This window comes from Giraffa tippelskirchi, chromosome 14 (assembly GCF_054371585.1).
Source record: "Giraffa tippelskirchi isolate mGirTip1 chromosome 14, T2T-mGirTip1v1.2.pri, whole genome shotgun sequence".
Classification (NCBI taxonomy): domain Eukaryota; kingdom Metazoa; phylum Chordata; class Mammalia; order Artiodactyla; family Giraffidae; genus Giraffa; species Giraffa tippelskirchi.
The window spans coordinates 60,996,471-61,023,760 of record NC_137288.1 but is presented as its reverse complement, the minus strand read 5'-3'; the positions used below and the strand labels follow the sequence as shown (position 1 = coordinate 61,023,760).

The 27,290-nt window shown below is 42.3% G+C and overlaps 1 protein-coding gene, 2 long non-coding RNA genes and 2 other non-coding genes across 24 annotated transcripts in view; 1 reads left to right on the top strand and 4 right to left on the bottom strand.

Moving 5' to 3' along the window:
• The window catches only part of MYO5B (myosin VB), a 337,885-nt gene extending 321,753 nt beyond the window's left edge, over positions 1-16,132 (top strand). For all 20 annotated transcript variants that reach the window (XM_081562009.1, XM_081562003.1, XM_081562010.1 and 17 more), the window contains 7 exons: positions 410-561; positions 1,278-1,367; positions 3,518-3,668; positions 5,108-5,393; positions 6,305-6,479; positions 8,248-8,328; positions 15,773-16,132. In XM_081562009.1, coding sequence (XP_081418135.1) covers positions 410-561; positions 1,278-1,367; positions 3,518-3,668; positions 5,108-5,393; positions 6,305-6,479; positions 8,248-8,328; positions 15,773-15,925 — 1,088 coding nt within the window. In that variant the 3' untranslated portion in view covers positions 15,926-16,132. The remainder of the gene's footprint in view (positions 1-409; positions 562-1,277; positions 1,368-3,517; positions 3,669-5,107; positions 5,394-6,304; positions 6,480-8,247; positions 8,329-15,772) is intronic.
• Positions 154-3,536, bottom strand: LOC145534487 (uncharacterized). Its single transcript, XR_014074663.1, has 3 exons — positions 3,445-3,536; positions 2,063-2,121; positions 154-1,680 (listed from the first exon to the last, which is right to left on the bottom strand). It is a non-coding gene; the product is annotated as an uncharacterized LOC145534487 (long non-coding RNA).
• Positions 8,928-27,217, bottom strand: LOC145534484 (uncharacterized). Its single transcript, XR_014074659.1, has 5 exons — positions 26,979-27,217; positions 25,971-25,993; positions 9,619-9,849; positions 9,325-9,480; positions 8,928-9,174 (listed from the first exon to the last, which is right to left on the bottom strand). It is a non-coding gene; the product is annotated as an uncharacterized LOC145534484 (long non-coding RNA).
• Positions 26,390-26,472, bottom strand: LOC145535021 (small Cajal body-specific RNA 18). The gene has a single exon (XR_014075188.1).
• On the bottom strand, positions 26,550-26,692 carry LOC145535023 (small Cajal body-specific RNA 17). The gene has a single exon (XR_014075190.1).
• Positions 27,218-27,290: the final 73 nt, after the last annotated feature.

Here is a 27,290-nt window from a genome sequence, read left to right as displayed (position 1 = left end):
CAGGGAGGCTGTTTCTGCCTTCAGCCAGCCTCTGGCCATGGGCCCTTTCTTGGCAAGGACTGTGGCCTGTGTGTAAACTTGGGCAGGGAGCACCAGCCCCACCCCCAGAGAGTCCCTTCCTCTCTGTTGTAAGGACAAGGCATGACAAGCCTATTTTAAACAATTAGGAGCATGTTTGTTGTTTGTTGGGGGGTTTTTAACGCATTTCTGAAATACTGGTAGACAGAGTCCAAAGGAATGTGTGTATATCCAGGGCATCTTCTCCCCTACTCCTCTGCCAGCACCCCCTACCCTCCACCCCGAGGAGCTCCAGGAACCTGGGGAGACTGTAGGGGGCCAGGATTCTTACAACCCTGAGCATCAAGCAACGTCTGCTGTTGAGCTGATCATTGCTGTCTGTTGTTGGCAGAGTTGAAACCACAGGCACTGGCGGGCGCGGTGCCCTGCCTCCCAGCCTACATCCTCTACATGTGCATCCGGCATGCAGACCACGTGAACGACGACCTCAAGGTGCACGCCCTGCTGACCTCCACCATCAACGGCATCAAGAAGGTCCTCAAGGTCAGTGTCCAGGCCCCAGGCGCTGGTGTTGTGGGGAGCTGGGTGAACATGGCAGCTCCCTGTCGCTTCAGTTGCAAGTTCCCCAGAATCTCCAGCTCTGAAGGGAAATGACTCCTGATCTCTAGACAAACGAGCCCCCCAGGATGTTTCACTGCATGCTCCCCAGCACCCCCTATGCTGGACCCCAGACAGTTAAGAACCTGCTAGGCCGTCTGGCCCAGTGCTCAGGGCAGAGCCCAGGGCTGCTGGAGTCAGGCTCATCTGTCTCCCTTGGCTTTGTCATAGGAACACTTCCTGTTTTGCTCAGGACTTTAGGGTCCAGCTTTATCTAGAACTCACCCGTTCATGACTGGTCCTCCCATGCTCTGTCTTCAGCCCAGTGACCTAGTTCTACACAGCCCAGTTGCACCCCAGTTTTCTCCAGTGAGACTCCCAACTGGCCCCAGACCCCACCCACTCCCCTCTGGCTGTGCACCACTGATCAGGGGCCTCCAGGCAGGGTCGTGCGTCCTCCCTGGCGCTGGAGGAGCAGGAACGCAGCCTCACGGGAAGGGCTTTCTTCCGTGTGACCGTGAAGAGTAAGGGTCCACTTGTCACCAGGCCTGCTTGGGGCCTTCTGGGTAAGAGAAGGCAGTGTGGACCTGTCAGGACAGGTAAGCATTCGACCAGATGGGAACTACCTCCTTATAATCAGGCATGCCTTTTTCTTTTCACAGAAGCACAACGAGGACTTTGAGATGACATCGTTCTGGTTGTCCAATACCTGCCGCCTCCTGCACTGCTTAAAGCAGTACAGCGGGGACGAGGTGAGCGTGAGATGAACCCAGGCTCCTGAAGGGCACGGACGCCACCCAGGTGCCCCGTGTTCTTCAGCAGTTAGGTCCTCATTTCCTTGGGTGCAGCAAAACGTGTTCCACCTCAGAGCACCTCAGACTGCAGGTCAGAACAGGTGCAGGGCGGAGAGGTGTCAGTCCTGAAGGCATCTCTGTTTTGTCCACATGTCATCCTGAGCCGCTTTGTGTCCCCTGAGGAGAGGGCGTGAGGTCTCTGGGCACCTCTGGGACCTCAGACTGTTCACTGAAGTGGGAATAAGGCAGGCCTCGATGACCCTGAGGGCCCCTGGAATGAATGGGAAGATTTGTGGGGGAATGTTTGCATAACCCATCCATCATCTGAGAGCCCCCCAGGAATCTCCCTGAAAACCCCACGAACCTAATTTTCTGGAGCAGCCCTAGAAGGGCCCTATTTCTGTGAATGTGGCAGAAAGCTCAGTGGTCTGGGGTGTCTCCAAAGCCAACCAGTTAGTTTGTCTGTTCTAAGACAGAGATGGTTTGAGAGAAGAGGCGAGGTGTAACTGAACTACAAATGTGCAAACTGACCCTGAAACCCAGCTTCGTGCTTCACATCAAATTCAATCCCTTGATCTGAGGCTCCAACTCACCCCATCACTTAGTAATGTTCTGCTCTGGAGCTCTAGGGTCCAGCTTTTTCTAGAACTTACCATTCCCACTGTTGATCCTTGAAAAAACTTCTCCCTTGCTTTGCATTCAGCCTGGTGACCTAGAAACATATAGCTCAGTCTCATCTCCGTTTCTCTGGTGAGACTCACAACTTGTACCCAGATGCCACTCACACCTAATGCCCTACAGGCCTTCTCAGCTTGCCTCCTCCCTTTCCTTTCACAATCTCAGTCTCTACACTCCACAGGCTAAAGACACAATGTAACTCAATAAGGTGCAACAAAAAGCTTTGTTCTATCTTTTGTGCTAGAACAAGTTTTCACAGACTGTTCTCTCTGGGATAATGGAAGAAGATGCTGTGCCAGGCAGTCTCACCACTCTCGGAATGGGACTTGACTCCCATCTCTATCCTAGAATCTGAACTTTGTTTCATCACCTGTTTTTATTATGAAAGGGAATGGGTTAAATGTTAAAGAAATAGTGTGTTTATTATTGGAAGAAATGGGGCTCATTTCAAACAAGATATCCTCTATTCCCTAACCCTAACATTATACACAAACTTTTACTTTAAGCAGAAAACTGTATTTAAGGTTATCTCCCTGAAAGTCACCACTTGACCTAATGCTGTCTGTACTCTGCAGGGAACATTATATAGGGCTCAGGAGGACCAAGAATTCATGTGCTCATATTCCCAGGGACAAGACTTGAACCACAGTGTAACCAGATCTGCATAGCCTAGACAACAATTATCTTGTTATCCCCTCTTCTGCCTGCTTTTGTTTTCTTTAAGAATTGCTTTGTGATCTGACATAGTACGAGAGGCACTGCTAGAGACAGTCACCTTTTGGAAAACACTGACTTTTCGGCTGCTCTTGATTCTTTTTGGCCTGAATACAGAAGGCTATTATTCACATGAGTTCTTCTGATATTAGCAGCTCTCTTAACTTGCATATTACTTCATCTAGTTAACAGGGAAAGCTCAGAAGACCTGGTGCTATAACTGTGGAATCATCTTGGTTCATCCATTAATTCTGATACCCAACGATAGGATCTACATAAAATTTCTCATTGTAAAAACATAAGCTCTGAGCCAGGTAGTTCTTCAGGGACTTGTGTATAGTCTTAATATTTTAGGGTAGCCTGGTATATTGGGACAAGAATTGGGTAAAGATGCAGGAAGCATGGATCCCTCTTTCCTGGGACCTGCTGCCAACCTTCACTTTGCTGCCTCAGGGAGACTTCAGGGATTTGGATCAAATGATCACAGCCTTTTGATTAAGCAGTTCCGAGTCCTCTGTCATGCGAAGTTTTGACTCTGCCTTCAAATTTAAGAGCCATCCTTGAGACCTGGAAGAACTGACAGGGTCTTGTAGGACATCACCTGAGCAGACAGAACCTGAGCGTTATCCCCCCAGTAGGATACCTCGGAAGTGACTGGAGGCCTGGGGGTCTTCCTGTGCCTGGCAGCTCAGCACAGCACCCGTCTCCCTCTGCAGGGCTTCATGACTCAGAACACTGCAAAGCAGAATGAGCACTGTCTTAAGAACTTTGACCTCACTGAATACCGCCAGGTGCTGAGTGACCTTTCCATTCAGATCTACCAGCAGCTCATTAAAATCGCCGAGGGCCTCTTGCAGCCTATGATAGGTAAGATGGCACAGGAGATCTCCAGCGCTCATCGTGGGGTCTGAAGTGAGGGTAAGCGCTCCCTCTGTTTAGGGAACCAGCTATCTTAGGACAGCCCCCGTAAAGCCCAGGCTCTTCCTAGAAAAGGCAGCTAAGGAGGTGTATGCCGTCTACTCAAAAAGAGTCATGAAACTTTCAACACCAGCCCATCAAAGCATGTGATGCTTGGGTAGTGATAATATAGATCATTTTCCCTCTATCTCCTTTTTCTGTAATGTACTATATTATTTTTTCCCCAAACTAATTTCCATAGGTACTAAATATAAATTTAGAAAGTGTAAATGCATACACAGTGAAAAGATATACTACTCTTATCCATATATATACTTTATTCATGGAAAAGGGAAAGAATTATGTTCATATAAATGAACACAGTAGTAAACACTCATGCAATAAATATTGAACATTCTGTCCAAAGCAGGACATTTGGGCATTTAACATGATATCAGAATTGAAAAATAAGAGCAGTTATTTTTAGGTTAAAAGAAAAGTAACACACATGTGCATCACTCACTGTGCTCCTTAAAGGCTGGGGAGCTTCTCCCGAAGCATGTGGATAGTGTTTTCCCCAAGTTCTGGCAGCATAAATAGGTTGTAAGTGAATGCCAAGTAGGACAGGGTCCCACATGCCATCCAGAAATATATCCCTTGGGATAAGATTCATTCCAAATCCTTCTTCTTATCTGAGAATCTTCTTAGGAGGAGCCAGTTTATTTTAACCAGACATAGGGAAAACTGGGGATATTTCATGACTCAGACAAGGGGATAGTTAATCACATCAGTTCTAGAATTGGACAGACCTGGGTTCAAAGCCTGGCCCTGCCACTTCCTGGTAGGGCGACCTTGGGCAAATTATTTAATGCTTCGGTTTCCTCACTAGGAAATGGGTTGTTGGAAGATTAAAAGGAATACTTAATGTAAAGCACCTGACATGTAGTTAAGTGCTGTGCATTAAGTATGACAGACAAACTCACCTCACCTAAGATTTACATGGTCAGAGAATGATGGAGAAGAGCTGTTTGAACAATTGTTGGATGATCTCAGGGTCCAGGCCCAGGTCAGTGGCCAGGCCACGACTACACCCACGTTGCTCAATTCTCAAATTTTGGTCACTCAGCACAGAAGCCAGTACAGAATTGAGTTGGTTTTGCCTTTTACCTATGTCCCCATCACCAATAAATTTAAGCGAAGATTTAGTCCACAGGTTTAGTCCAAGATTTCTATGTGGAAAACTTACTCGGTGTAGAGATCAACACATTAGAAATCGCATGCCAAATGCTCTAAGTTCCTGAGCGCCCCCTCTGCGCAGGATCACGGCCAAAGAAAGCCCTGTGTGATCCAAGTGACCCAGAAGCAGATCTTCGGGAACATCCGTTGCTCTAATCGCGCTTCACTTTCAGTGTCGGCCATGTTGGAGAATGAGAGCATTCAGGGCCTGTCCGGGGTGAAGCCCACGGGCTACCGGAAGCGCACCTCCAGCATGCCGGAAGGAGACAACTCGTACAGCCTGGAAGCCGTCATCCGCCAGATGAACTCCTTCCACACGGTCATGTGCGACCAGGGCCTGGACCCAGAGATCATCCTTCAGGTGTTCCGACAACTCTTCTACATGATCAACGCGGTGACGCTCAACAACCTGCTTCTGCGGAAGGACGTCTGCTCCTGGAGCACAGGCATGCAGCTCAGGTAGGAGGGTGTACCTCAGCCCACCCCCAGGAGAGGGGACACCCCAAACACGCCAGCTCCAGTCACACACGGGAGACACTTGTCTCTGAAAACGACAGCCAAATCCAAGTGGCCGTCCTTGTCACAGGCAGTGTGTGACTCAGATCCATCACTTTTTTATTTGTTGATGAAATTCTTCACGTACCGAGGAGGTGAGCTTGGTAAAGAAATTAGTTCAAAGCTCAAACATTTGCAGACTTTATAAAGGTTGTAAATATGATTTGGCTAGGTTGGAGAGAAAAATCAATGATTTAAGAGGTGTGACGGCTCACCGGAGTACAAATGTGTTTGCAAATGTTAAATATAAGTTGTTTTAATTCAATATAGTTAATGCCTCTTTTCCCCATTAACTTAGTACAGACACTTTAGGCACTTCATCTTGGCTTGGTTTTAAGCACCCACTCATTCCACAAACAGTTACTGAGTGCCAGGTGCTTGTCATGCTCTTGCCCACCTGAGAGAATCTAGAGGAGGAGAGTGATAACACTAGTGGCAGCTGGGCTGTAAAGAAAGCCACGAGGTGAGCTCGTTCCAGTGAAGCAGGAGGACAGGGATCACGGGGCACGCTCTTCCTGTATCTGCTGCTGCTGCTGCTGCTAAGTCGCTTCAGTCGTGTCCGACTCTGTGCGACCCCATAGACAGCAGCCCACCAGGCTCTACCGTCCCTGGGATTCTCTAGGCAAGAACACTGGAGTGGGTTGCCATTTCCTTCTCCAGTGCGTGAAAGTGAAAAGTGAAAGTGAAATCGCTGTCGTGTCCGACTCGTCGCGACCCCATGGACTGCAGCCTCCCAGGCTCCTCTGTCAGTGGGATTTTCCAGGCAAGAATACTGGAGTGGGGTGCCATTGCCTTCTCTGCTTCCTGTGTCTAAGGTACAACATTAGTCAGCTGGAGGAGTGGCTTCGGGGAAGAAAGCTGCACCAGAGCGGAGCTGTTGAGACCATGGAACCCCTGATTCAGGCTGCCCAGCTCCTGCAGTTAAAGAAGAAAAGCCGCGAGGATGCTGAGGCCATCTGCTCCCTGTGTACCGCCCTCAGCACCCAGCAGGTACGGTCACTGTCAGCCAAAGGGACTCAGGGCCAGGCCGGCTTCAATTTCAAGTCCATTCCTGCCAATAGTTGTTTTCAAAGCACTCTTGGCCTTTCTGCCCCCAGTGATACAGTCCTGAAAGTTCAGTCCGTTGGGTGTTCCTGTGTGAACCATAGATACTCTGGTCTACCAGAAACACTCTGGTCTCTCTTATTTACTTAGAAAGATCAGGTAGTCAAACCTACAAACCATCAAGCTTAGGCACAAAGGTTTTTAAACGCTTACAGTGAGTTCTGGAATGTCTCTCACCCCCAAATTTAAATTTCTTTCAGAAATTGGCAGCAGCATCTGGCATTTGGCATTAAATTGTTTTCTTTACAACTATAATTCCATTATATTCATATTTTCACTTAGACGTCATATATGTTATTTTATTTTTTAATCTTTTTTTATTTGGCTGCACTAGATCTTACTTTCAGCATGCAGGATCTTCAATCTTTTTTAAGTGGCAACATGAGGGATCTTTAGTTGTGGAGTTTGAACTCCTATTTGCAGCATGTGGGAATTACTAGTTCCTTGACCAGAGATAGAACCCAGAGCCCTGCATTGGGACTGCAGAGTCTTAGTCACTGGACCACCAGGAAAGTCCCTACATTATTTTAAATAAAGTCAGTAAGCATCTGACTTTAAATTTTCTTTCCTTTCCCCCCCAAAAGTTGTATTTATACTGGGTCTCAGTTGCAGAGATAATTTGTTGTTGCCATTCAGTCACTAAGTCATGTCTGACTCTTTGCGACCATATGGACTGCAGCACACCAGGCTCCTCTGTCCTCCACTGTCTCCCAGAGTTTGCTCAAGTTCATGTCCATTGACTAGGTGATGCTAACTGTTTCATCCTCTACCACCCCCTCTTCTTTTGCCTTCAAGAAGTACTGCGTCTGTCAAAAGATAAATCCTGTCCACACATAGGTGACCTTGCCCTCCATCATGAATGTGCCTATTTAGAAATGGGCCCACCACAAGGTGGGGGTGCAAAATGAGACCAGCATGAGGAAATCGGGATTTTCCATATTAAATCATGCACCTTCTCTCTGCCCAGCACCTAAAGAACAGGATCCAAATTCACTATTGCAAGTAAACATAAATTTCCTTGCCACCTCCATTAGGTACTCAGAGATGAAATACCAAGCTCTTAAGAAAGCTGCTTCCTTCTATATGTGTTTACTGAAAGTTTTGAAACTTAAAATTTTGCTTTCATAAATTTATTCCTAGACTGCCCCTGGCACTGCTCTGCCGCTGGGCAGGCCACTTCCCCCACACAAAGAATTACCTTCTGTTTAGATAGGAGAAAAACCTGCTCTTTAGTAAGTGATTTTGGGGGGTGGTGAGAGGTAGGAAAGTGTTGTCAAGACCTTTGTTATAAAAGGTAAGATACCCAGGACTCTCTTAATGAAACCTTTAAATGGCTAGTAGATAAGATGCTGAAGACTTCAGGCCAACAGTTTCCTAAAATCCTCATTAATTCATAAGTCACAGAGCATGGGGGAGGGTGGGACAGATATATAGGAGAGAGGAATCGGTAAGAGAGCTCAGCTCTCCCAGGCAGAGCTTTGGGACCCTAATTTACTAAACGTGGATGCCTCAATGTCAGTCCAGCTGCACCTGAATTGTGGGTCTTGCCTACAGAGAAGTGTTCTCCAGTGCCAATGTCATATATTCTATAAGATTCAGAAGTGGTTTTAGGTTCATTTAACTCTGTGCTAAACTTTTGTTTTTATTCCAACAGATTGTCAAAATTTTGAACCTTTATACCCCTCTGAATGAATTTGAAGAACGGGTAACAGTGGCCTTTATACGAACAATCCAGGTGAGTTTTAAAATATTAATCAATTTTATAAAGTCCTAGGATAAAACAAATAAAAGAATTGGTAGTTTAGAGTTCAACCTAGCTTCTCTTTATTAGTATTTTACTAATAAATAATAATTAGCATTATTTTACTAATAATGCTCTAGAATATAATGCTTCCATTATATTCTAGAAGACCTTACATTCTTAGGTGTTCTCTTTAGGTAAATAACTTATCATATATACACAGGAGACTGAACTTTCTTCGTATCTTGGATTTTACATTGTTTAAGTATTATTCCATTGACTATTGTGTGTGTGTGTTAGTCACTCAGTCGTGTCTGACTCTTTGTGACTCCATGGACTGTAGCCCGCCAGGCTTCTCTGTCCATGGAATTCTCCAGGCAAGAATACTGGAGTGGGTTGCCATTCCCTTCTCCATGGGATCTTCCCAACCCAAGGATCAAACCCGGGTCTTCTGCATTGTAGGCAGCATTACCATCTGAGCCACCCTGGAAGCCCCCATTTACCACTAGCAAGTTGCTAAACTATAACACAAAGTGGAATTAGAAAGTAAGCAGAATATCAGCCCTACCCATAAATGAAACTAAGAAATACTGTTTTTTTGTTTTGTTCTTAATGTTTATTTATTTGGCTTCATTGGATCTTAGTTGCAGCACGTAGGATCTTTGTTGTGTCATTCAGGATCTTTCCTTGCAGCTCATAAACTCTCTGGTTTCGGTTTGTGGGCTTAGTTGCTCCGTGGCATGTGGGATCTTAGTTCCCCGACCAGGGATCAAACCTGCGTCCCTAGCCTTGCAGTGCAGATTCTTAACCACTGGACCACCCAGGAAGTCCTAAGAAATACTGTTTTAAGGAAAAAAAAAAAAGCTCTTAGATCTTGACTCTTACAACATTTGAGAGACTTATGATATTTACCCTTAGGAACATTCTTGAAAGCAACCATATTAGGGAAATGATTATTTAAATCTGTCTTAAGAGTTTGGGAATTTTTACCTAAAGATGAGCTTCCTAAGCTGAGCCCTCGGTGATCTGCGCTGAGTGCCTAATCTTCGTGTGTGACTGTAGCTGACAGCATCTGAAGGATGAGTCACATCAAGATTAGTCCAAAAATGGTGAATACTCCTCCCATCAGTACAGGTGAGGAGCACCCTGAGGAGATATAATTTTTCAAACTTTTAAACTGTCTCTTCAACCGGTGAAGTAACTGTCAATCTGAAACAAGGATAAAATGAAATGGGAGAAAGTGATTAGAGGAGGAGGCAGGAAAAGCAGAAAAGAATAAATTACCTTGAGCATCGTGTATAAGTAGAGAAGAGAGGCTGAAGGTCAGGGGAGGGTGCCAGTCAGATGGAAGCTTGTTCTGTTAAGGGCAGTGGGGGAAATCCAGTGGTGTGTTAAAGATCTGGGTCAGAGAGAACCAGGCAGAGTCCCCTCCATGGATGTTGTATCATCAGTTGCTGAGATGTCTGATGACAGAAGCCATTGAGTTCTCTGACATGCCACTGTTTTTATGGAGAGCTGAGAATTTACACAAAGCAGAGTGCATATTTATTAGAAAGTCTTTTTTTTGCTTTTAGATATCTGAGACACACATTAGAGGGAGAGCTCTAACTGCTTATAAATTGGCAGTGTATATGAGAAGAGAGTTCAGGCCAAAGGTCAAAGAATATGAGCCAAATCAGACTTGGGGTTTGATTTAAGGCAATAGGAAAAAGGCAGTGGAAGTTGGTCAGATAGTCTCTGGAGACACATACAGTGAGATTCTCAGTCATCCTTAGCAGTCAATTCTCGAGTCCATCAATTCTGTCAAGAAATGTTTTTTGTGTGTGTGTGTTTTCTTACCAGCTAGGGTTTTAGTTTTGTTTCTTCCTACACAGTGCTCAGAGGAAAGGCTAGGATGGTTCATGCCATCCTCCTGTACTTGAACCTTATGTAGGATAAATACAAGTTGCTTTTGTAAACCATTTGCTAGGACAAAATATGCTGATGTGTAAGAATGATTCCTGTGAAATGACTACCTTGTGAATTTTAAATAAATACATATATACCTTTTGCTCCTGAATTGTAGTATCACCTTTAACTTTTCTTTTTTGTCCCATTTTTATACTCTACTCTAAATCCTTTACAATTTCTTCAAACCCTTTAAAGTGCAGAGCCTACTGATACCTCTGACTAAGGTGGAGAAATTAAAGGGTCTTAAGTGCTATGAAAAAATTTTAAGAGCCTCTTGCCATTTTACATTTTATGCACATTTTCTCATGCTGTGTGATGGGTTTGTAATAATAAATGCAGCAAAGCTTGGAGCCAGCTGAGTGCTGAGCTAGCAACACTCCTGGAGAGACTGTTCTGCCAGGATCACATAAAAGCCACCCTATGGTGTCTTAAGTTAGTGAAGTTGCTTATTAATCCTTAAACGTCCTTGACCTTTCTGAACTTCTTTTCCTATTATTTCAAACTACTTTTTCAAACTGTTAAAATTACTTTATAAATTTGATCCATCTTTCAAGATACCAAACCTCATGGATGTTTTTAAACTTGACACCTGGAAATTTAAAGTGTTTTCCTTACCCACGTTCAATTCTACAGGTTCTTCTGCCTTCTTAGAAGCATGTCACAGTCCTACACTCATGCCAATTTCATTCTAAAAACCCTGTTTCCTAACACTTTTCAAAGGCTACTGCATTGCGTATTTATTGACCTTGCTCCCTGCTTCAAGACTTAATAAAATAGAGATACTGTGAGCATTAGAGTCAATGTAACACACAGGATTCACTTAGCAGATAAATATCCCTTGTCTTCTCTAAAGGGCAAATGATGAAGCCTCTAGAAGGTTACATAATATCAAAATATTGTCACTATCTAAAGCAATGATGGTGTCTTGTCCCAACAGGAAAAGCAGTTCTCATACTTGAAGTTACTGTGGGATGACCTGTTTTCAAACAATCAGGATATATTGATTTTCCTATTGGCAGGACTGACAGTTAATTGCCTTTGTATAGTTCAAAGTTTGAGCTGTGTGCCAGACTCAAGCAAGAAAGGAAATTTCTTTATCATAAAGAGATGAATTCCGTATCATAAAAACAACAGCAAACAACATAGCACTTGCCAAGTACCAGCGGCTGCTCTGAGTGCTTTACACGCATTTACTGTCTTGAGTCTCATAACCTAATGAGTATACTCTCCCCTGGAGAAGGCAATGGCACCCCACTCCAGAGTTCTTGCCTGGAAAATCCCATGGACGGAGGAGCCTGGTAGGCTGCAGTCCATGGGGCCACTAAGAGTCGGACACGACTGAGCAACTTCACTTCCACTTTTCACTTTCTTGCATTGGAGAGGGAAATGGCAACCCACTCCAGTGTTCTTGCCTGGAGAATCCCAGGGATGGGGAACCCTGGTGGGCTGCCGTCTGTGGGGTCGCAGAGTCAGACACGACTGAAGCGACTTAGTAGTAGTAGTAGTATACTCTCCCCACCTCATTTTTTGCATGTTTTTTTTCTATTTTAAACCATTTTGAAGTGTACAGTTCAGTGGCACTGACTATATTCACAATGTTATAATACTATCGCCACTAATTCCAGAACTTTTTCATCATTCCAAAGAGAAACTTGACCCAATGAGCAGTTAACTCCCTATTCTTCCTTTACCTCAGCCCCTGATAACCCCTATTCTACTTCCCATCTCTATGAATTTGCTTGTACTAGATGTTTCATGTAAATTTGTCCTTTGGGGTCCAGCTTATTTTACTTATAGTATTCTTTGGGTTCATCTATGTTTTGCTATGTAACAGGTAGCAGAACATCATTCCTCTTTATGGTTTAAATAAGAGGAATAATAACCCCTTGTGTGTATATATTACATTTTGTTTATCCATTCATCTGTTGATGGACCCTGGATTGCTTGTTTATTGGAGGCAATGCTTTCATTAACATTGGTGTACAAATATGAGTACTTGTTCTAAGTTATTTTAGGTGTATACTTGGGAGTTGAATTACGAGTTCTTATAGTAATTCTGTGTTTAAATGTTTGAGGAACTACCTCAAATACTGTTTTGCATTCCCACCAGCAATGCATGAAGTATATACATCATTCTTGTAGTTTTGTATGTTGAACCACCCTTGCATTCTGGGGATAACTCCAAATTGGTCATGTATGTTTGTGGTCTACCTGGTTTATAGTGGTATTCATTGGCCTCTGTTTGCTTTTGATCTTTCATCTGGTGGTTCTATCCATTATTGAAAATGGGGTAATGAAGTTTCCGATTATTATTATAGACTTACTTCTCCCTTCAGTTCCTTCCATTTTTGCTTCATTAGAGCTCTGTTGACAGATGCATATATATAACTCATATCTTCTTGATAGATTGAGACTTTTATGCATATATAATGTCCTTCTTTGCCTCTTGTAAACTTTTCTAACTTGAAGTGTACTTTGTATAACAATAATATAGCCGTATCGGCTCTTTTCTGGTTACTTGGAATATCTTTTTTCAAACTTTTACTTTCAATCTTTTTGTGTGTCTAAAGTGAGTCTCTTCCAGACAGTGTGTAGATGATTTTTTGAAAATCCTTTCTGCCAATCCCCGCCTTTTAATTGCCTTTATGTTTCCATTTAAAGTACTACTGATAAAAGATTTATTTCTGCCATTTAACTACTTGTTTTCTGAATGTCTTATTTGTGTTTTTCAGTTCTTTCATCACTGTCTTGTGTATTTCTTGTAGTGAGGGTATAATTTTGATTCCCTACATTTCTGCATATTTTTTGGTTATTTTCTACTTATCTGTATTTTTCGCGCTGCCGGGTCTTGTTGCTTCGCATGGGCTTTCTCTCATTGCAGCGAGCTGGGGTTACTCTTCACTGTGGTGCACGCGCTTTTCAATCCAGTGTCTTCTCTTGTAGCAGAGCACAGGCTCTAGGGTGCATAGGCTTCAGTAGTTGTGGTGCGTGGGTTTAGTTGCTCCACGGCATGTAGTATCTTCCTGGAGGAAGAGGAACTGAACCCATGTCCTCTGCGTTGGCAGACAAATTCTTAACCACTGGACCACCAGGGGTCTCTGGTTATTTTCTTAGTGGTTACTGTGGTGATCACAATGAATGTCTTCAACCTGTAACAACCTAGTTTAAATAATACCCACTTGGTTTCAATAGTATACAAATACTTTGCTGCTATGCATCTCCATCCCTCTTGATTTATATTGTCATTGCCACAGATTACTTCTGTGAAACGTGTGTACCCATTAACAGAAACTTATGCTTATTTTTTGCATTTGTGTAAGTCGTATAGGGAACAAAGGTGCTGCAAAACAAAAGTATAATGCTGGCTTTTACACTTACCTGGCTTCCCAGGTGGTGCTAGTGGTAAAGAACCTGCCTGCAATGCAGGAGACATAAGAGATGTGGGTTTGATCCCTGGGTTGGGAATATCTCCTGGAGGAGGGCATGGCCACCCACTCCAGTATTCTTGCCTGGAGAATCTCATGGACCGAGGAGCCTGGTGGGGGCTGTAAAGAGTGGAGCCCCATGGGGTTGTAAAGAGTCAGACATGACTGAAGCAACTTGGCACGCAGCTTTACCAGTGTTCTTTATTTTTTCTTATGGCTTTGAGTTACTGTCTAATGTCCTTACATTTTAACCTGAAGGACTTTTAGTTACTGGTAACCAGCTCCTTCTGCTTGTTTCTCTGGAAATGACTCAGCTGTCCCTTTGTATCCAGGAGGGATTGATTCTAGGACCTCCATGGGTACCAAAACCTGTGGATGCTCAAGTCCTTTATATAAAATGGCATAGTGTTTGCATATAACCCTACGCACATCTTCCTGTACATTTTAAGTCATCTCCAGATTATTATACCTAATACAATGTAAATGCTATGTAAATAGCTGTCAGCATATGTCAAATTAAATTCAAGTTTTCCTTTTTGGAACTTCCTGAAGTTTTTAAAAAGTATTTTTGATCCATGGTTGGTTGGATCTACAGATGCAGAACCCATGAATACAGGGGACTGACTGTAATTCTCCTTAATTCTTGAAAGACAGTTTTTTCAGATATAGAATTCTTGGTTGACTGGAAGGAGAAATTTCAGAAATTAAAATGTATCATCCCACTGCCTTCTGGCCTCCATGGTTTCTGATAAGAAATCCACTTTTACTGAGGATAATTTATGTGATGAGTTACTACTCTCCTGCTGTTATTTGGATTCTTTGTCATTGGGGTTTGATACCCCAGTGTGTCTCAGTGACTCTTTTTGAGTTTATTCTGCTCGTTTGTTGAGCTTCTTGGAAATGTATCTTTCATCAGATTTGGGAATGTAGCCACTATTTCTTCAAATAGTTTGCTATCCCTTTCTCTCTTTCCTCTTTCTGGGACTCCTATGATGTCTATTTTGGTTCACTTTATGGTGTCCCACAGATCCCTCAGGCTCTGTCCACTTTTATTCCTTCTTTTTTCTCTCCCTTCCTCAAACTGGAGAATTTCATCTGCTCTGTTTTTAAGTTCACTGGTCATTTCTTCTGCCAATTCAAGTCTTCCATTAGACCCCTTTAGTAAAATGAACAATTTCATTTTAGTTATTATACTTTCCCTAAAACATCTGGCTCCAAATAGAGGGTAGAGGGGAGGGGCTGTGTCCCCTTTTAAATCTTCCAACTGATGCCATAGAGGAAGCCACTGTATCCCAAGAGAACCAAAAGCAAGGCAGACATCTGGGAACTGCCAGACCAACCAGAGTGCACAGCCCCAAAGCTTCGGAAGGCAAGGTCTCACTGCCTTCCTGGGCACCAGCCAGCTGCTCCAGGACTGGGGGTTGCTGTCCCTGCAGCTGCAGTGTGCTCGGAGAATGGGGGATGGCAGCCGATGCACACTGCTCTCTCAGCAAAGATCTGCGGGCTCTCCTTTATCAGGCACTTTCCTGGTTGTTTTAAGCATCCAGTCAGGTTCCAGAGTTACAATTCATTTGATGCCAGTTGCTTTTCTTAGCTCAGTGGTAGCTTCAGTGGAGGGAATGACCTCTGGGGGTTCTTGTTCTGTCATTTTGTGCAATGTCACGCTCCCTTTTCCTTTTTAGAGATGAGAAAACTGAGGCAGAGGAAGGTTCAAGAACTCGCCCAAAGTGGTGCCAGGATTAGAGCTCAGGTTAATTGCCTCCAGAGCCCATGGCCTCAACCCTTTCACCATACCGCCTCTCCCCGTGATTTGCAGCTGAAATGTATTTTTCTATTCTCCCTTAGATGGAAAATTTTTAAAAGAATGCTAGAATTGGAGAAGCTAACCAAACCAAAGCCTCTCTCCCTCTAAATATCTCAGGGAGAGGGAGACCACATTCTTCTGAAGTCCTGCCTAGTTATTGTAACAGGAATATTCTTGTGATTCATTTTTGTGAATTCACCCCAAACTGGCTATTTTTAGACATAGGCAGTATTTTACATGGTCTTATCCTTCCCCACAGGCACAACTGCAAGATCGGAATGACCCTCAGCAGCTGCTATTAGACTTCAAGCACATGTTTCCCGTTTTGTTCCCATTTAATCCATCTTCTCTGACCATGGACTCAATCCACATCCCAGCATGTCTCAATCTGGAGTTCCTCAATGAAGTCTGAAAGTGCACGTGCCAAAGCTTGATTGCCAGTGAGAACATGAAGGAAGTATATAGGACAGTAAAGTGAATTTAAGAATCGGTTAAAATCTGTAAAAGTAGATCAAATCAGCATTTGAGAGCCTGTGCAGAGTGAGCTATACAGAATAAGACACATCTGTCATTATATTTTGTACCTACTGCTCAGAATAAAAACACTTGAAATATGAAAGATTTTTTAAAGTATGATTTCGGTCTAAACAAATTCACATCATAATCCATAGCCACCAAGCAGTCCACATGGCCATATAAAAGGTGCCAAGTCTATAAAATAGAAACTGCCTAGTTTTGATCTTTGAACATAACTGAAGAATGTCCAAAGTAAGATAACATTAAAAATAATGTTAAGTCACAAACTGCCTTCAGAGGGCTTTTAACAAATAATGGTACTAGTAAGCATGATACTGTCATATAGCAAGTGGCATTTCCCCACGTCAACAAACTACAGGTGTGGATGGGTTTATGGGGAGATGTTTTGAGGACAAATATGTAGACCTGGGCCTTCTGAGAAGTTTCCTGAAGATAATTTTAATGCCTAGTGATGCAGAGACAATGGTGTAATTGACCTCCAGACTAAACAGTTTGATTATTGGTTTCTGAAGTAAAATTAGAAGACTTGGTCCCTAATATACTCAGACCTATTTGTGTAGTCATGAATTTATGGAGAAATTGTGCTAAAAATGCTGCAGTTTCAAACATAAAATGTAAGCAAATAGATACTATTATTTCCAATGCTAGTCCATGCACTTCCTGAGTCAACAAAACTTTCAAAAAAATCAATATAATCTAAATGTTAGAAAATAGTAACAAGTCTTATTTTATTAGATTAAAAATCAAACAAGTCAGTATAAAAGCATTTAATCCCTTAATGCCATTATACCTCCAATAAGAGGTATAATTACATAACATATTATGTAATGCTCATAGTAAGGAAAGCAAACTTCATCTTGAGAACTTGACAATTTGAAAAGCCTTTTTAAAAAATCAGTTCAGGTATTATTAAATTATTATCCAAAAGTTTTGGGTGCTTGTGTGTGTATATGTATGTGGGTTTTTTTTTTCTAAGAGAGAGAATAGCTTATGTCAACTTTCTCTTTTCAGGTTATTTTCAACATTTTTCAAAATTACTACAAAAATTATAAATATCTCTGCTTTAAAATAAGGATTTTAAAAAAAAAAGAGTATTCAATGACAATATTACAACAGATTTTATGTGCTTACTGCTGGTTTCCTCAACAGCAGGCATTCAATTAGAAAATCCGACATATTGCTTACAATCCTACATACTGCTTACTATTTTTTCGTATTTCCGGTAGGTAACAGTACGCTCCTCCCATGACAGGCACAGACGGTGTTTGCAAATCACAGAAGAGCCTCTGTGCTGCATCAAGAAGATAAAACTTCTCCACAAAGTACAACTGGAACCCACATACCCCACCACCTTTTTACTCAGCCTCTCAACTTAAAAGGCTCTTAGAAATACAACACATTCCGAGCACTCAACAGTCCTGTGTGCGGAGCCCTCACAGCCCAGCTTCCTTGTAATTCTCCTCACCCCCTGGGCAGAAGAGGCACCACACCCGGACGAAGACCACTGCCCAGCAGGTCCCAACCCGTGTCGTCAACATGCCCCCACACTGAACATCCAGACTCCTCTTGGCTGTCCACACAGAGCTGTGCCTTCCTCTCCCTCCCCAGATAAAGTCACATGATACGACAACCCTGACCCACACTCTTCAGCCCACATGGTGACTACATTTGGAAGGCCAGTCTAAACCAACTGGGTCTATGGCTACCTCTTTTTAAAGTTATTTATTACATATGATTTGCTTTTTACTGCATTTTAGCTTAAAACTTAGTTTCATGTAGGGCCTTTTCTTAACCTTCTAGAGATAATGAAATGCCTTGTTAAGAGTGGTAAAGAATTTGAAAAGCAGTGATTCCTTAAAAGCAATGGCTTCCCTGTCCTTGAATGTGTTGTATTAGTTGCTCAGTCACGTCTGACTCTTTGCAACTCTATGGACTATATAGCCCTCTAGGCTCCTCTGTCCATGGAATTCTCCAGGCAAGAATATTGGAGTAGGTAGCCATTCCCTTCTCCAGGGGATCTTCCTGACCCAGGGACCAAACCCAGGTCTTAGCTCAGCTGGTAAAGAATCTGCAGCAATGCAGGAGACCCTGGTTTGATTCCTGGGTCAGGAAGATCCCCTGGAGAAGGGATAGGCTACCCACTCCAGTATCCTTGGGCTTCCCTGGTGGCTCAGACGATAAAGAATCTGCCTGAGTGCGGGAGACCTGGGTTTGATATCCTGGAGAAGAGAACAGCCAACCACTCCAGTATTATGGCTTGGAGAATTCCATGGACAGAGGAGCCTGGCAGGCTACAGTCCATGGGGTCGCAAAGAGTTGGACATAACTGAGTGACTTTCACTTTCTTTCTTTCCTGCAGGGCAGGCAGATTCTTTACCATCTGAGCCACCAGGGAAGCCCCTACGTGCTATCTTATACTCTCATCTCTCCATCCCTCTGGGTCACTACCTTTGCTGTCACAACCAGTGACATGACAAACCTATCAGTGGCTAATCATTGGGTGCCAAGGACTCACTGAATAAAAGCTTGGCAAATAGAATAAATGGGGTAGGGGAACCTTACGAATACTTCTCTACTAAGCCTAAGAAATGGTAGATTGAGTTCTCTTCCAAAGGTAAAGATATTTCACTGGAGCTGCAGTTTGTATATACTTAATGACTCAGTAGGAAAAGAATCTGCCTGCAGTGCAGGAGACACAGGAGATGTGGGTTCGATCCATGGGTTGGGAAGATCACCTGGAGGAGGAAACAGCAACCCACTCCAGTATTCTTGCCTGAAAAATCCCATGGACAGAGGAACCTGGCAAGCTACAGTCCATAAGGTCACAAAGAGTCAGACATGACTGAGCAACTAGGAAAAAAAAAAAAGCAGTCTTTTACAGACACAATAAAAGAATACATTAATTAATTGATTACTTAATGTTTAGATCTGCCCTATCTAACGTAACAGACTGGAAGAAGCATCTTTAGTAATCTTTAGTTAGCATTTTTCTTAAGTTAGCATTTTTCTTAATGTCAACACATTTTCCAACTTCTTGAAATCAATGACTTTTAATTTAAATAATTTAATCCAACATAAAGGTTGGAAATCTATGCCAGATATCTTTCTTTATACTTTAGTATTTAAAGTTTAGTTGACACTTTTCTCACTACGTGCCTTCAGCAGTTACTAAGATAACTGACATCAATTATCTGAAATAAGTGTTGCTGTGGGAAGAATTTTCATGTTCAACAGAACATTTTGTTCTGTCTTTTGAAACTGAAAAGCATTTTAAAGATTACTTAAGAATCAAGTATTTATAGATTAAACAGTTCGTGTTTTAAGTATTAACTGGATCTATCAGTTTACTGAGAGTAATGTGTGTTGTGTGTATATTGTTGCTGAAGCTGACAGACATATCACCTACATGCATTCTACACAAGCCGTCACAGCCGCTGTCAGACTTAACAGTACCAAGCAAGCAGATCAGACCCAAAGGAAAATAGGTTTTATCTTCCTTTTTATGAAGCATGTCAACAAGAGTTTTTTCCTTGATTTTCCTATGCTACATTTTAAAAAGTTTTTGTAAAAACAAAAGAGACAAAACTTGAAAAACTTAGAAAAAATTAACACCATAACTATCAATTCATCAAATACTTAAGAGCCTCACTTAATGCATTATGATAACAGTAACCAATAAATTAAAATCCACTTCTTTAACATATAGTAAGTTTAATTGCTTTCATACATTTGACCTAGTTCTAAGGAAGCAAGGGAATTGTAAGTTGAAACACTTGTGTGATGCCAAAGGACTCAACAGTTACTAAAATGTGACAGCATGGGGCAGGACACTAGCTTTTCCTCATAGAGTATTTCTCACAGTTTCTCAGTATTTGCTGCATGAGCCAAACAGCCATAATTCACTTTTTGTACACATTGGTGCCACAGAGAATTAGTGTATAGAAAATTAGAGGTTGATGCCAATGCCAATAAAACATAGGCCTTTTTTTCTTATTATATAGGTCATTAGATACTAAAGATTGTTTTTCCAAAAAAAATTTCCAATTATAATAAAGTCAATCAAAAATGAGTTTAAACTGCATTCTAAAGTGATACAGTGTCAGAATCATCCAGATTTGAATATAACATTTTGTCACCAACTGATGTTTTGATAAAGGACTGCTTCACTGAGGAGTTCACATCATATTCAGGGGTGAATCTAACAATGGAGAAGAAATATTACTAATAAAAATATTTTTCCATTTTGAACAAACCTGTAAACCAAACCTTTGTTTATAAAAATTGCTTGTATTAGTCACTGTAATATTCAGCTGTGAATAAAAATCTGTGGAAATAAATACTATTGAATAAGGTAGTGTGACAAGTTTAAATGAAATTTAAAACTAATTGCACACTGGCTGAAAAGTTTATTTTTAATGCTTTCTTAAGAAACTTTATTCAGGGGTCTATATTTCAGACATGCATCATGATCATTTAACCAGAGGTTGGCAAACTGCAGCCTGCAAGTTGCAAGTAGAAGGAAACTCCCTGTAAAATAAGACTTACTGAGTTAATTCAAACAAGGTAGTTTGGGTGCAGTGGATCAATGGAATAAAACAGAGAGCTCAGAGATAGACTCATATGTATAACTTTGTATACGGCAAAGATGTCATTACAAATAAGTGGGGACAATATTCATAAGACCTGTATGGAGTAACTTACATAAGTGAAAAACATTAACAATGACATTAAAATATTGGAAAAACATTTCATGGATAAGAAAACTCCATACTACAGAAATGTCAATTGTCCCCAAGTTGGTCTACAGATTAAAAACAATCTCACTACAGTTTTGGGGGAACCAAACTTGGGTCTGCTGGCCTGCACACAGGAAAACCAATCTACCAACACCAGGTGGTGGTGAAGGAAAGGACAGCGTAACACAGGGCCAAGGAGGAGCATGGGCAGCTAATGCTCAAAAGACCTAACTGGGTGAACTTCAGGGAAGCGTTTTTAAAGACAGAGTGAGGCATAGGGTTGCAGAGTGCCTGATAAGCTCCTAAACATTTTGAAGTCCTAAACAAAATTTGAAGTTATCACCAAAGCAGTTAGATTAACAATGAGCACATACATAACTTTCCCAGCTACTCAAGATTAGCAAACTCAAATGTCTCATTCATTCAAATTCAAGGCCCTCTGTATCCTCGAGTTCTGAACCCATGGATTCATTCAACTATAATCAAAAAATTTTTTACCAGAAAGTTCAAAAAAGTAAGACTTGAATTTTTCATGCACCAGCAACTATTTACATAGAATTTACCTTGTATTAGGTACTACAGCTAATCCAGAGATTTCTTAATGTATATGGGAGAAAGTGCATAGGTTATACGAAAATACTACTTTATGTAAAGGACTTGATTTAGGTGTCCGTCTAGAACCAATCCCCTAAGATACTGAGGGGTCACTGTACTCATCTGTTAACACAGTCCCAACTCCTACCAACTGTATCAGCTTTCCTAGTCTCTGCTAATGAAACTTCTAAAAGCAGTGCTATTCAAAACTACCATCAATTTGGGGTATTATAGGAAGTTTAAGTACAGCAAAATTATCCACATAATGTAGAAGACAGGGCTGAGGCCAGTTATTTCTGAAATCCTAATGAAATCTAAACATACAAATTCAAGATTTATAGTTGATTCATTAATTTCCAGTTTTACACTAATGCTACTCTTTTTTTTCAAAAAAATAATTACAGAAAGACATGATAATAGGCTATTTCTAAAAATATTGAAAGCTAAATGTCTTACAACAGTAACTTTACATCTCATGTCTAGATTTTTAAAATTATAAAATACCTAATTTTGACATAGATATTTAGTATTGTACTATACATATATAGATAGATATACATATGGTTAAAAATGAAAAGAACTAAATGGAATTTCAGGTAATTTTTCAGCTTGCTTGAAACATACTTTTCCTCTCAATTTTTATTTTGAAAGTTAAACAGCTGTAGAAGAGTTGTAAAAATAGAACAATGAACAACCATGTAGTCTACATTTATGTTCCCTAATTAGTAATATTTTGCCATGTTTGCTTTCTGTCTTTGCCAGTGTATCTGTATGCAGGTTTTTTTTTTCCTCCAGTCATTTGGTAATTAGTTTTAGCACCATGACTCTTCACCTTTAAATATTTCGGTGTGTATCTCCTTAGAACAAAGGACAATCTCTGCCCTATCTACAATATAATTAACATAATCAGGAAAAGTAATGTCAATACCACCTCATGCAATTTACAGACCATTCCTCCAACTGTCCAATTCTGTTCTTTAGAGTTGTTTTGCATCCAGTGTCCAAAAAGACCCCACATTACGCTTAATTGTCACATCTCATCTCCTGTTCATCTAGTACCATTCCTGGCCTTTTCTGTTTTTTACAACACTGACATTTTAAGAGTTCAGGTCAGTTATTTAGCAAAGTGTCCTTCAGTTGGATTTGTATGGTTGTTTCTTTATGATTAGATTTGTCAGACATTTTTTTGGAGAAATCCTACATGAGTTTATGCCCTTCTCAGTGCATCTCAGTGCATGATGTCAGTTTGTCCCATTAATGGTAACTTTAAGCTTGGTCATTTGGTCAAGGTAATACCCGCAAGATTTCTCTAGTGTATGGATAACTTTTCCTCTTCATGATAATCTGAGATTGTGTAAATATCTTTACATAGATTTTCATGTATTTATATATGTAAACCTTTTTACTCAACAGTTTTCAAATACACACATTTTCATGATATTTTCAATTATGGAAAACAGAAATTTCTATTTGGAAGGACTTGCTGCAGGCGATCTGTAAGATATTAACTGGGAAACTGTGATACTCGTGATGGCATTTTAACTTTTCTCAATAAATATAAGAGGGCCAAACTGAATAGAACCTGCCTTTTTCTCTTATTTAACAACACTAATACCCTTATCAATAGTTCTAGAGACCAAGAATTTATTTTGCATTTGGACTATTAGAGAGTTTTAATGGAGAAACCCATAACTTTTCAAGATCTGTTTATTTCCTCCACTGTTGTATCTCACACTTAACACAATCAATTGCACGTTTTCTGATTTTTTTTTTTTTTTGTATTACAAAACATATTTGACTGGCTGAAGGTCGCTGAGTGCCAACTTGCGATAAAATGTGTTGGTTTTGGCTCACCTAATGAATTCCATTTTGATTTCTATTTTATTAGCCAAAGAATGCTCAAACTACTGCACAATTGCACTCATCTCACACGCTAGAAAAGTAATGCTCAAAATTCTCCAAGCCAGGCTTCAGCAATACATGAACCATGAACTTCCAGATGTTCAAGCTGGTTTTAGAAAAGGCAGAGGAGCCAGAGATCAAATTGCCAACATCTGCTGGATCACTGAAAAAGCAAGAGAGTTTCAGAGAAACATCTATTCCTGCTTTATTGACTATGCCAAAGCCTTTGACTGTGTGGATCACAACAAACCGTGGAAAATTCTGAAAGAGATGGGACTACCAGACCACCTGACCTGCCTCTTGAGAAACCTGTATGCAGGTCAGGAAGCAACAGTTAGAACTGGACATGGAACAACAGACTGGTTCCAAATAGGAAAAGGAGTACGTCAAGGCTGTATATTGTCACCCTGCTTATTGAACTTCTATGCAGAGTACATCATGAGGAACACTGGGCTGGAGGAAGCACTAGATGGAATCAAGATTGCTGGGAGAAATATCAGTAACCTCAGATATGCAGATAACACCACCCTTATGGCAGAAAGTGAAAAACTAAAGAGCCTCTTGATGAAAGTGAAAGAGGAGAGTGAAAAAGTTGGCTTAAAGCTCAACATTCAGAAAACTAAGATTATGGCATCCAGTTCCATCACTTCATGGCAAATAGATGGGGAAACAGTGGAAACAGTGGCTGACTTTATTTTTCTGGGCTCCAAAATCACTGCAGATGGTGACTGCAGCCATGAAATTAAAAGACGCTTACTCCTTGGAAGGAAAGTTATGACCAACCTAGACAGCATATTAAAAAGCAGAGACATTACTTTGCCAACAAAAGTCCATCTAGTCAAGGCTATGGTTTTTCCAGTGGTCATGTATGGATGTGAGAGTTGGACTATAAAGAAAGCTAAGCGCCGAAGAATTGATGCTTTTGAACTGTGGTGCTGCAGAAGACTCTTGCGAGTCCCTTGGACTGCAAGGAGATCCAACCAGTCCATCCTAAAGGAAATCAGTCCTGAATATTCATTGGAAGGACTGATGCTGAAGCTGAAACTCCAATACTTTGGCCACCTGATGCGAACAGCTGACTCATTTGAAAAGAGCCTGATGCTGGGAAAGATTGAGGGCAAGAAGAGAGGTGGACAACAGAGGATGAGATGGTTGGATGGCATCACTGACTCAATGGATATGGGTTTGGGTGGACTCCGCGAGTTGGTGATGGACAGGGAGGCCTGGCGTGCTGTGGTTCATGGGGTCCCAAAGAGTCGGACACGACTAAGCGACTGAACTGAACTGAACCGAACTAGCTGTCAAACATAAATCAAGTTCTAATGCTCTAAGGTATTCATTATATATATGCATCTAGAATGGTATCAGCTCTGTACCATCCTTGGAAGAATTAAGAAAATGGTCCTTTGAATCACTTTCTGTAGGAGCTGCTGCTGCTGCCGCTAAGTTGCTTCAATCGTGTCCAACTCTGTGCAACCCCATAGACGGCAGCCCACCAGACTCCCCCGTCCTTGGGATTCTCCAGGCAAGAACACTGGAGTGGGCTGCCATTTCCTTCTCCAATGCATGAAAGTGAAAAGTGAAAGTGAAGTCACCCAGTCATGCCCAACTCTTAGAGATCCCATGGACTGCAGCCTACCAGGCTCCTCCGTCCGTGGGATTTTCCAGGCAAGAGTACTGGCGTGGGGTGCCATCGCCTTCTCTGTCTGTAGGAGCCATAGTTGATAAAGGCGAGCACCTAGTGATGACCCATTGCCTCACTTCTCCACCCACCTTTCTCTGCCAAAAAAAGCAAATAAATCTTCTAACTCAAGTCACCAAATACAAATATGTTACCTTTACCAAGGTTTCAACTACTTTATTTCTTCCACCAAGGAAGATTAACTTAGCATTCACCTCTTTTGCTGTTTTCTACAACATATGCCTTAGCTAAGTCTTTTTCTACCCCCCACTTCTATGTTCCAAAGGTCACAAGCCCTGGGCAGAGAACACAGGCCTTAGGCTTCTGAGAACCAAGAGTTCAAACCTCAAATACAGCAATTTTCTAGATTTGAGGCTTTGGCAAATTACTTGGTTTCTCTGGGTCTAAGCTTCCTCATTTATAAAATAAGAAAGGAAGAACTCCTACCTATTTCATGGGGTTGCAAAATGTCCCTTAATTAGGGTTTGTCTGATGTTGAATGAATTGTATGTTATTCTGTTTTACATAACAGTAATCCCAAAGATGGTAGCTTTTACTATCACCCATCATCCAGAATATGGAGATGAAAAAAATATCATCAGGTATGTGAGAAGCTTTGATCTATTCAAAGTCCAAATTCCACTGACTCTATACACCTGCTGTAAAAAACCAATACACATATTATTTAAAGTTTTTAAAGTGAATTTAAAGTTAACAGCCTTGGAATTTACCTATTGAATTAACAAGTGTCAATTTCCTGGATTTGTTTAAATCAAAGAATAGAAAAAAAGAATAAACCAGAGGGTCAAAGAACAATAGATGGTGAAGAAAGTGGAACAAAGGGAGGGATTTTCTGTAATGCTGGACATGTTCTAATTACATTTTGAAAGCTGAGAGCAGTTTGGGTTACAACAGTATAAGCACTTGTGAAACTCATCCAACTTGAAGATTCATACGTTTGACCATATGGTAATTCTGCCATAAAAGGACTGTAAACATATACTCACCTTTAACGTGAGCCAAAGTATTCCTGAAGAAAAAAAAAAAAAAAAAAAAATATATATATATATATATATATATATAAAGGTGGAAAAACGTGATACAGCAAATATGGCAAAGTGTTAACTGTAGAATACGGGTGATGAATATACGGGTAGTGCATGTAGAAGTCTCTGCACTTTCCTGTAAGTTTCTGAGTTTTCATAATAAAAACACTGGGTTAAAAAAAAAAAAATGAGAGGACCACGAACGCGTTTGAAAACCAGGATTTGGGGCGAGCGTTCCCAGACAGCTCACAGAACACCTCAGAGCCTCCCACCACCCCTTCCCAACCACCGAACTAAGCCCGAGGCAGCGTGGCCCTCCCCGCCCCACTCTCTGAGTCCTGGCGCTGGGGGTCTGCCGCCCGCGTCGCCCCCGGCTCGCCCGGTCTCAGTCCGTTCTCAGAACACGCTCCATCACCTAGTTCCCAGAACTCAGATTGCGCAGTGGTCACGTCATCATCGACCAGGGCTCGCAGAGCGGCAGGGGCCACCCTAACCTCACCCAAACCTTTAGCCTAACTGCCTCCCCCTAAACCTCCCAGACCCCGGGTCCGTGGCCCCATTTCGCCTGACACGTTTTCATAATCCTCTCAGGCTCCGGGCCAGCGGCGCCGCCAGCCATGGGGCCCGATCATATAAGGAAAATACTGCGGCCTCATCCGGGGGCTGCATCGTGGACCCGGGGGCGACCCTGTCCCCTACGCCACTCGCTACACCCCACACCCGCCAACCTCCCTGCCCCGCTTCGCACGCCCGGGCCTCCCGGGCGGGTCCAGCCGCCTAGGCCTCCCCCGGGCTGTTCTGCGCAGCCGCTCACCCTCCCACGCCCGACTTCCGGCCGGGCTTGGCCGCCCGAGACTTTCCTCAAACGAGTTCCGCCGTTTTGGTTGCCCAGTCGCCCTTTTGGCTGCCCAGTCACCCTCTTGACCGCCTGGTCACACGTTGAAGAGAACAGGAGGGACCGCTAATTACCTTGGCGCGGGGAGGGGCTCCAGAGGCTAGGTTGGGCAGGGGAGAGTCAAAACATTCGACTGCGAAACAGAGAGGGAATCTGTAAAAACAGTGAGATGAGGGAACGAATCCGCTCTCGATGAACATTTTCCTGTGGGGAGGCCTGTCTCCCCGCGAGGCTTCTGGCACCATTGGTTCCCACCCGGTGTGGCGCCAAGAGGGGCGATGCGGAGCCCAGAAGGGAGCGCTCGGACTGGCCCTCCGAAGTAGGGGAAAGGGCAGGGGCGTAGCCTCGCTAGCACCGCCCCGAGCGCTTAAAGTCGGGCGTGGCGG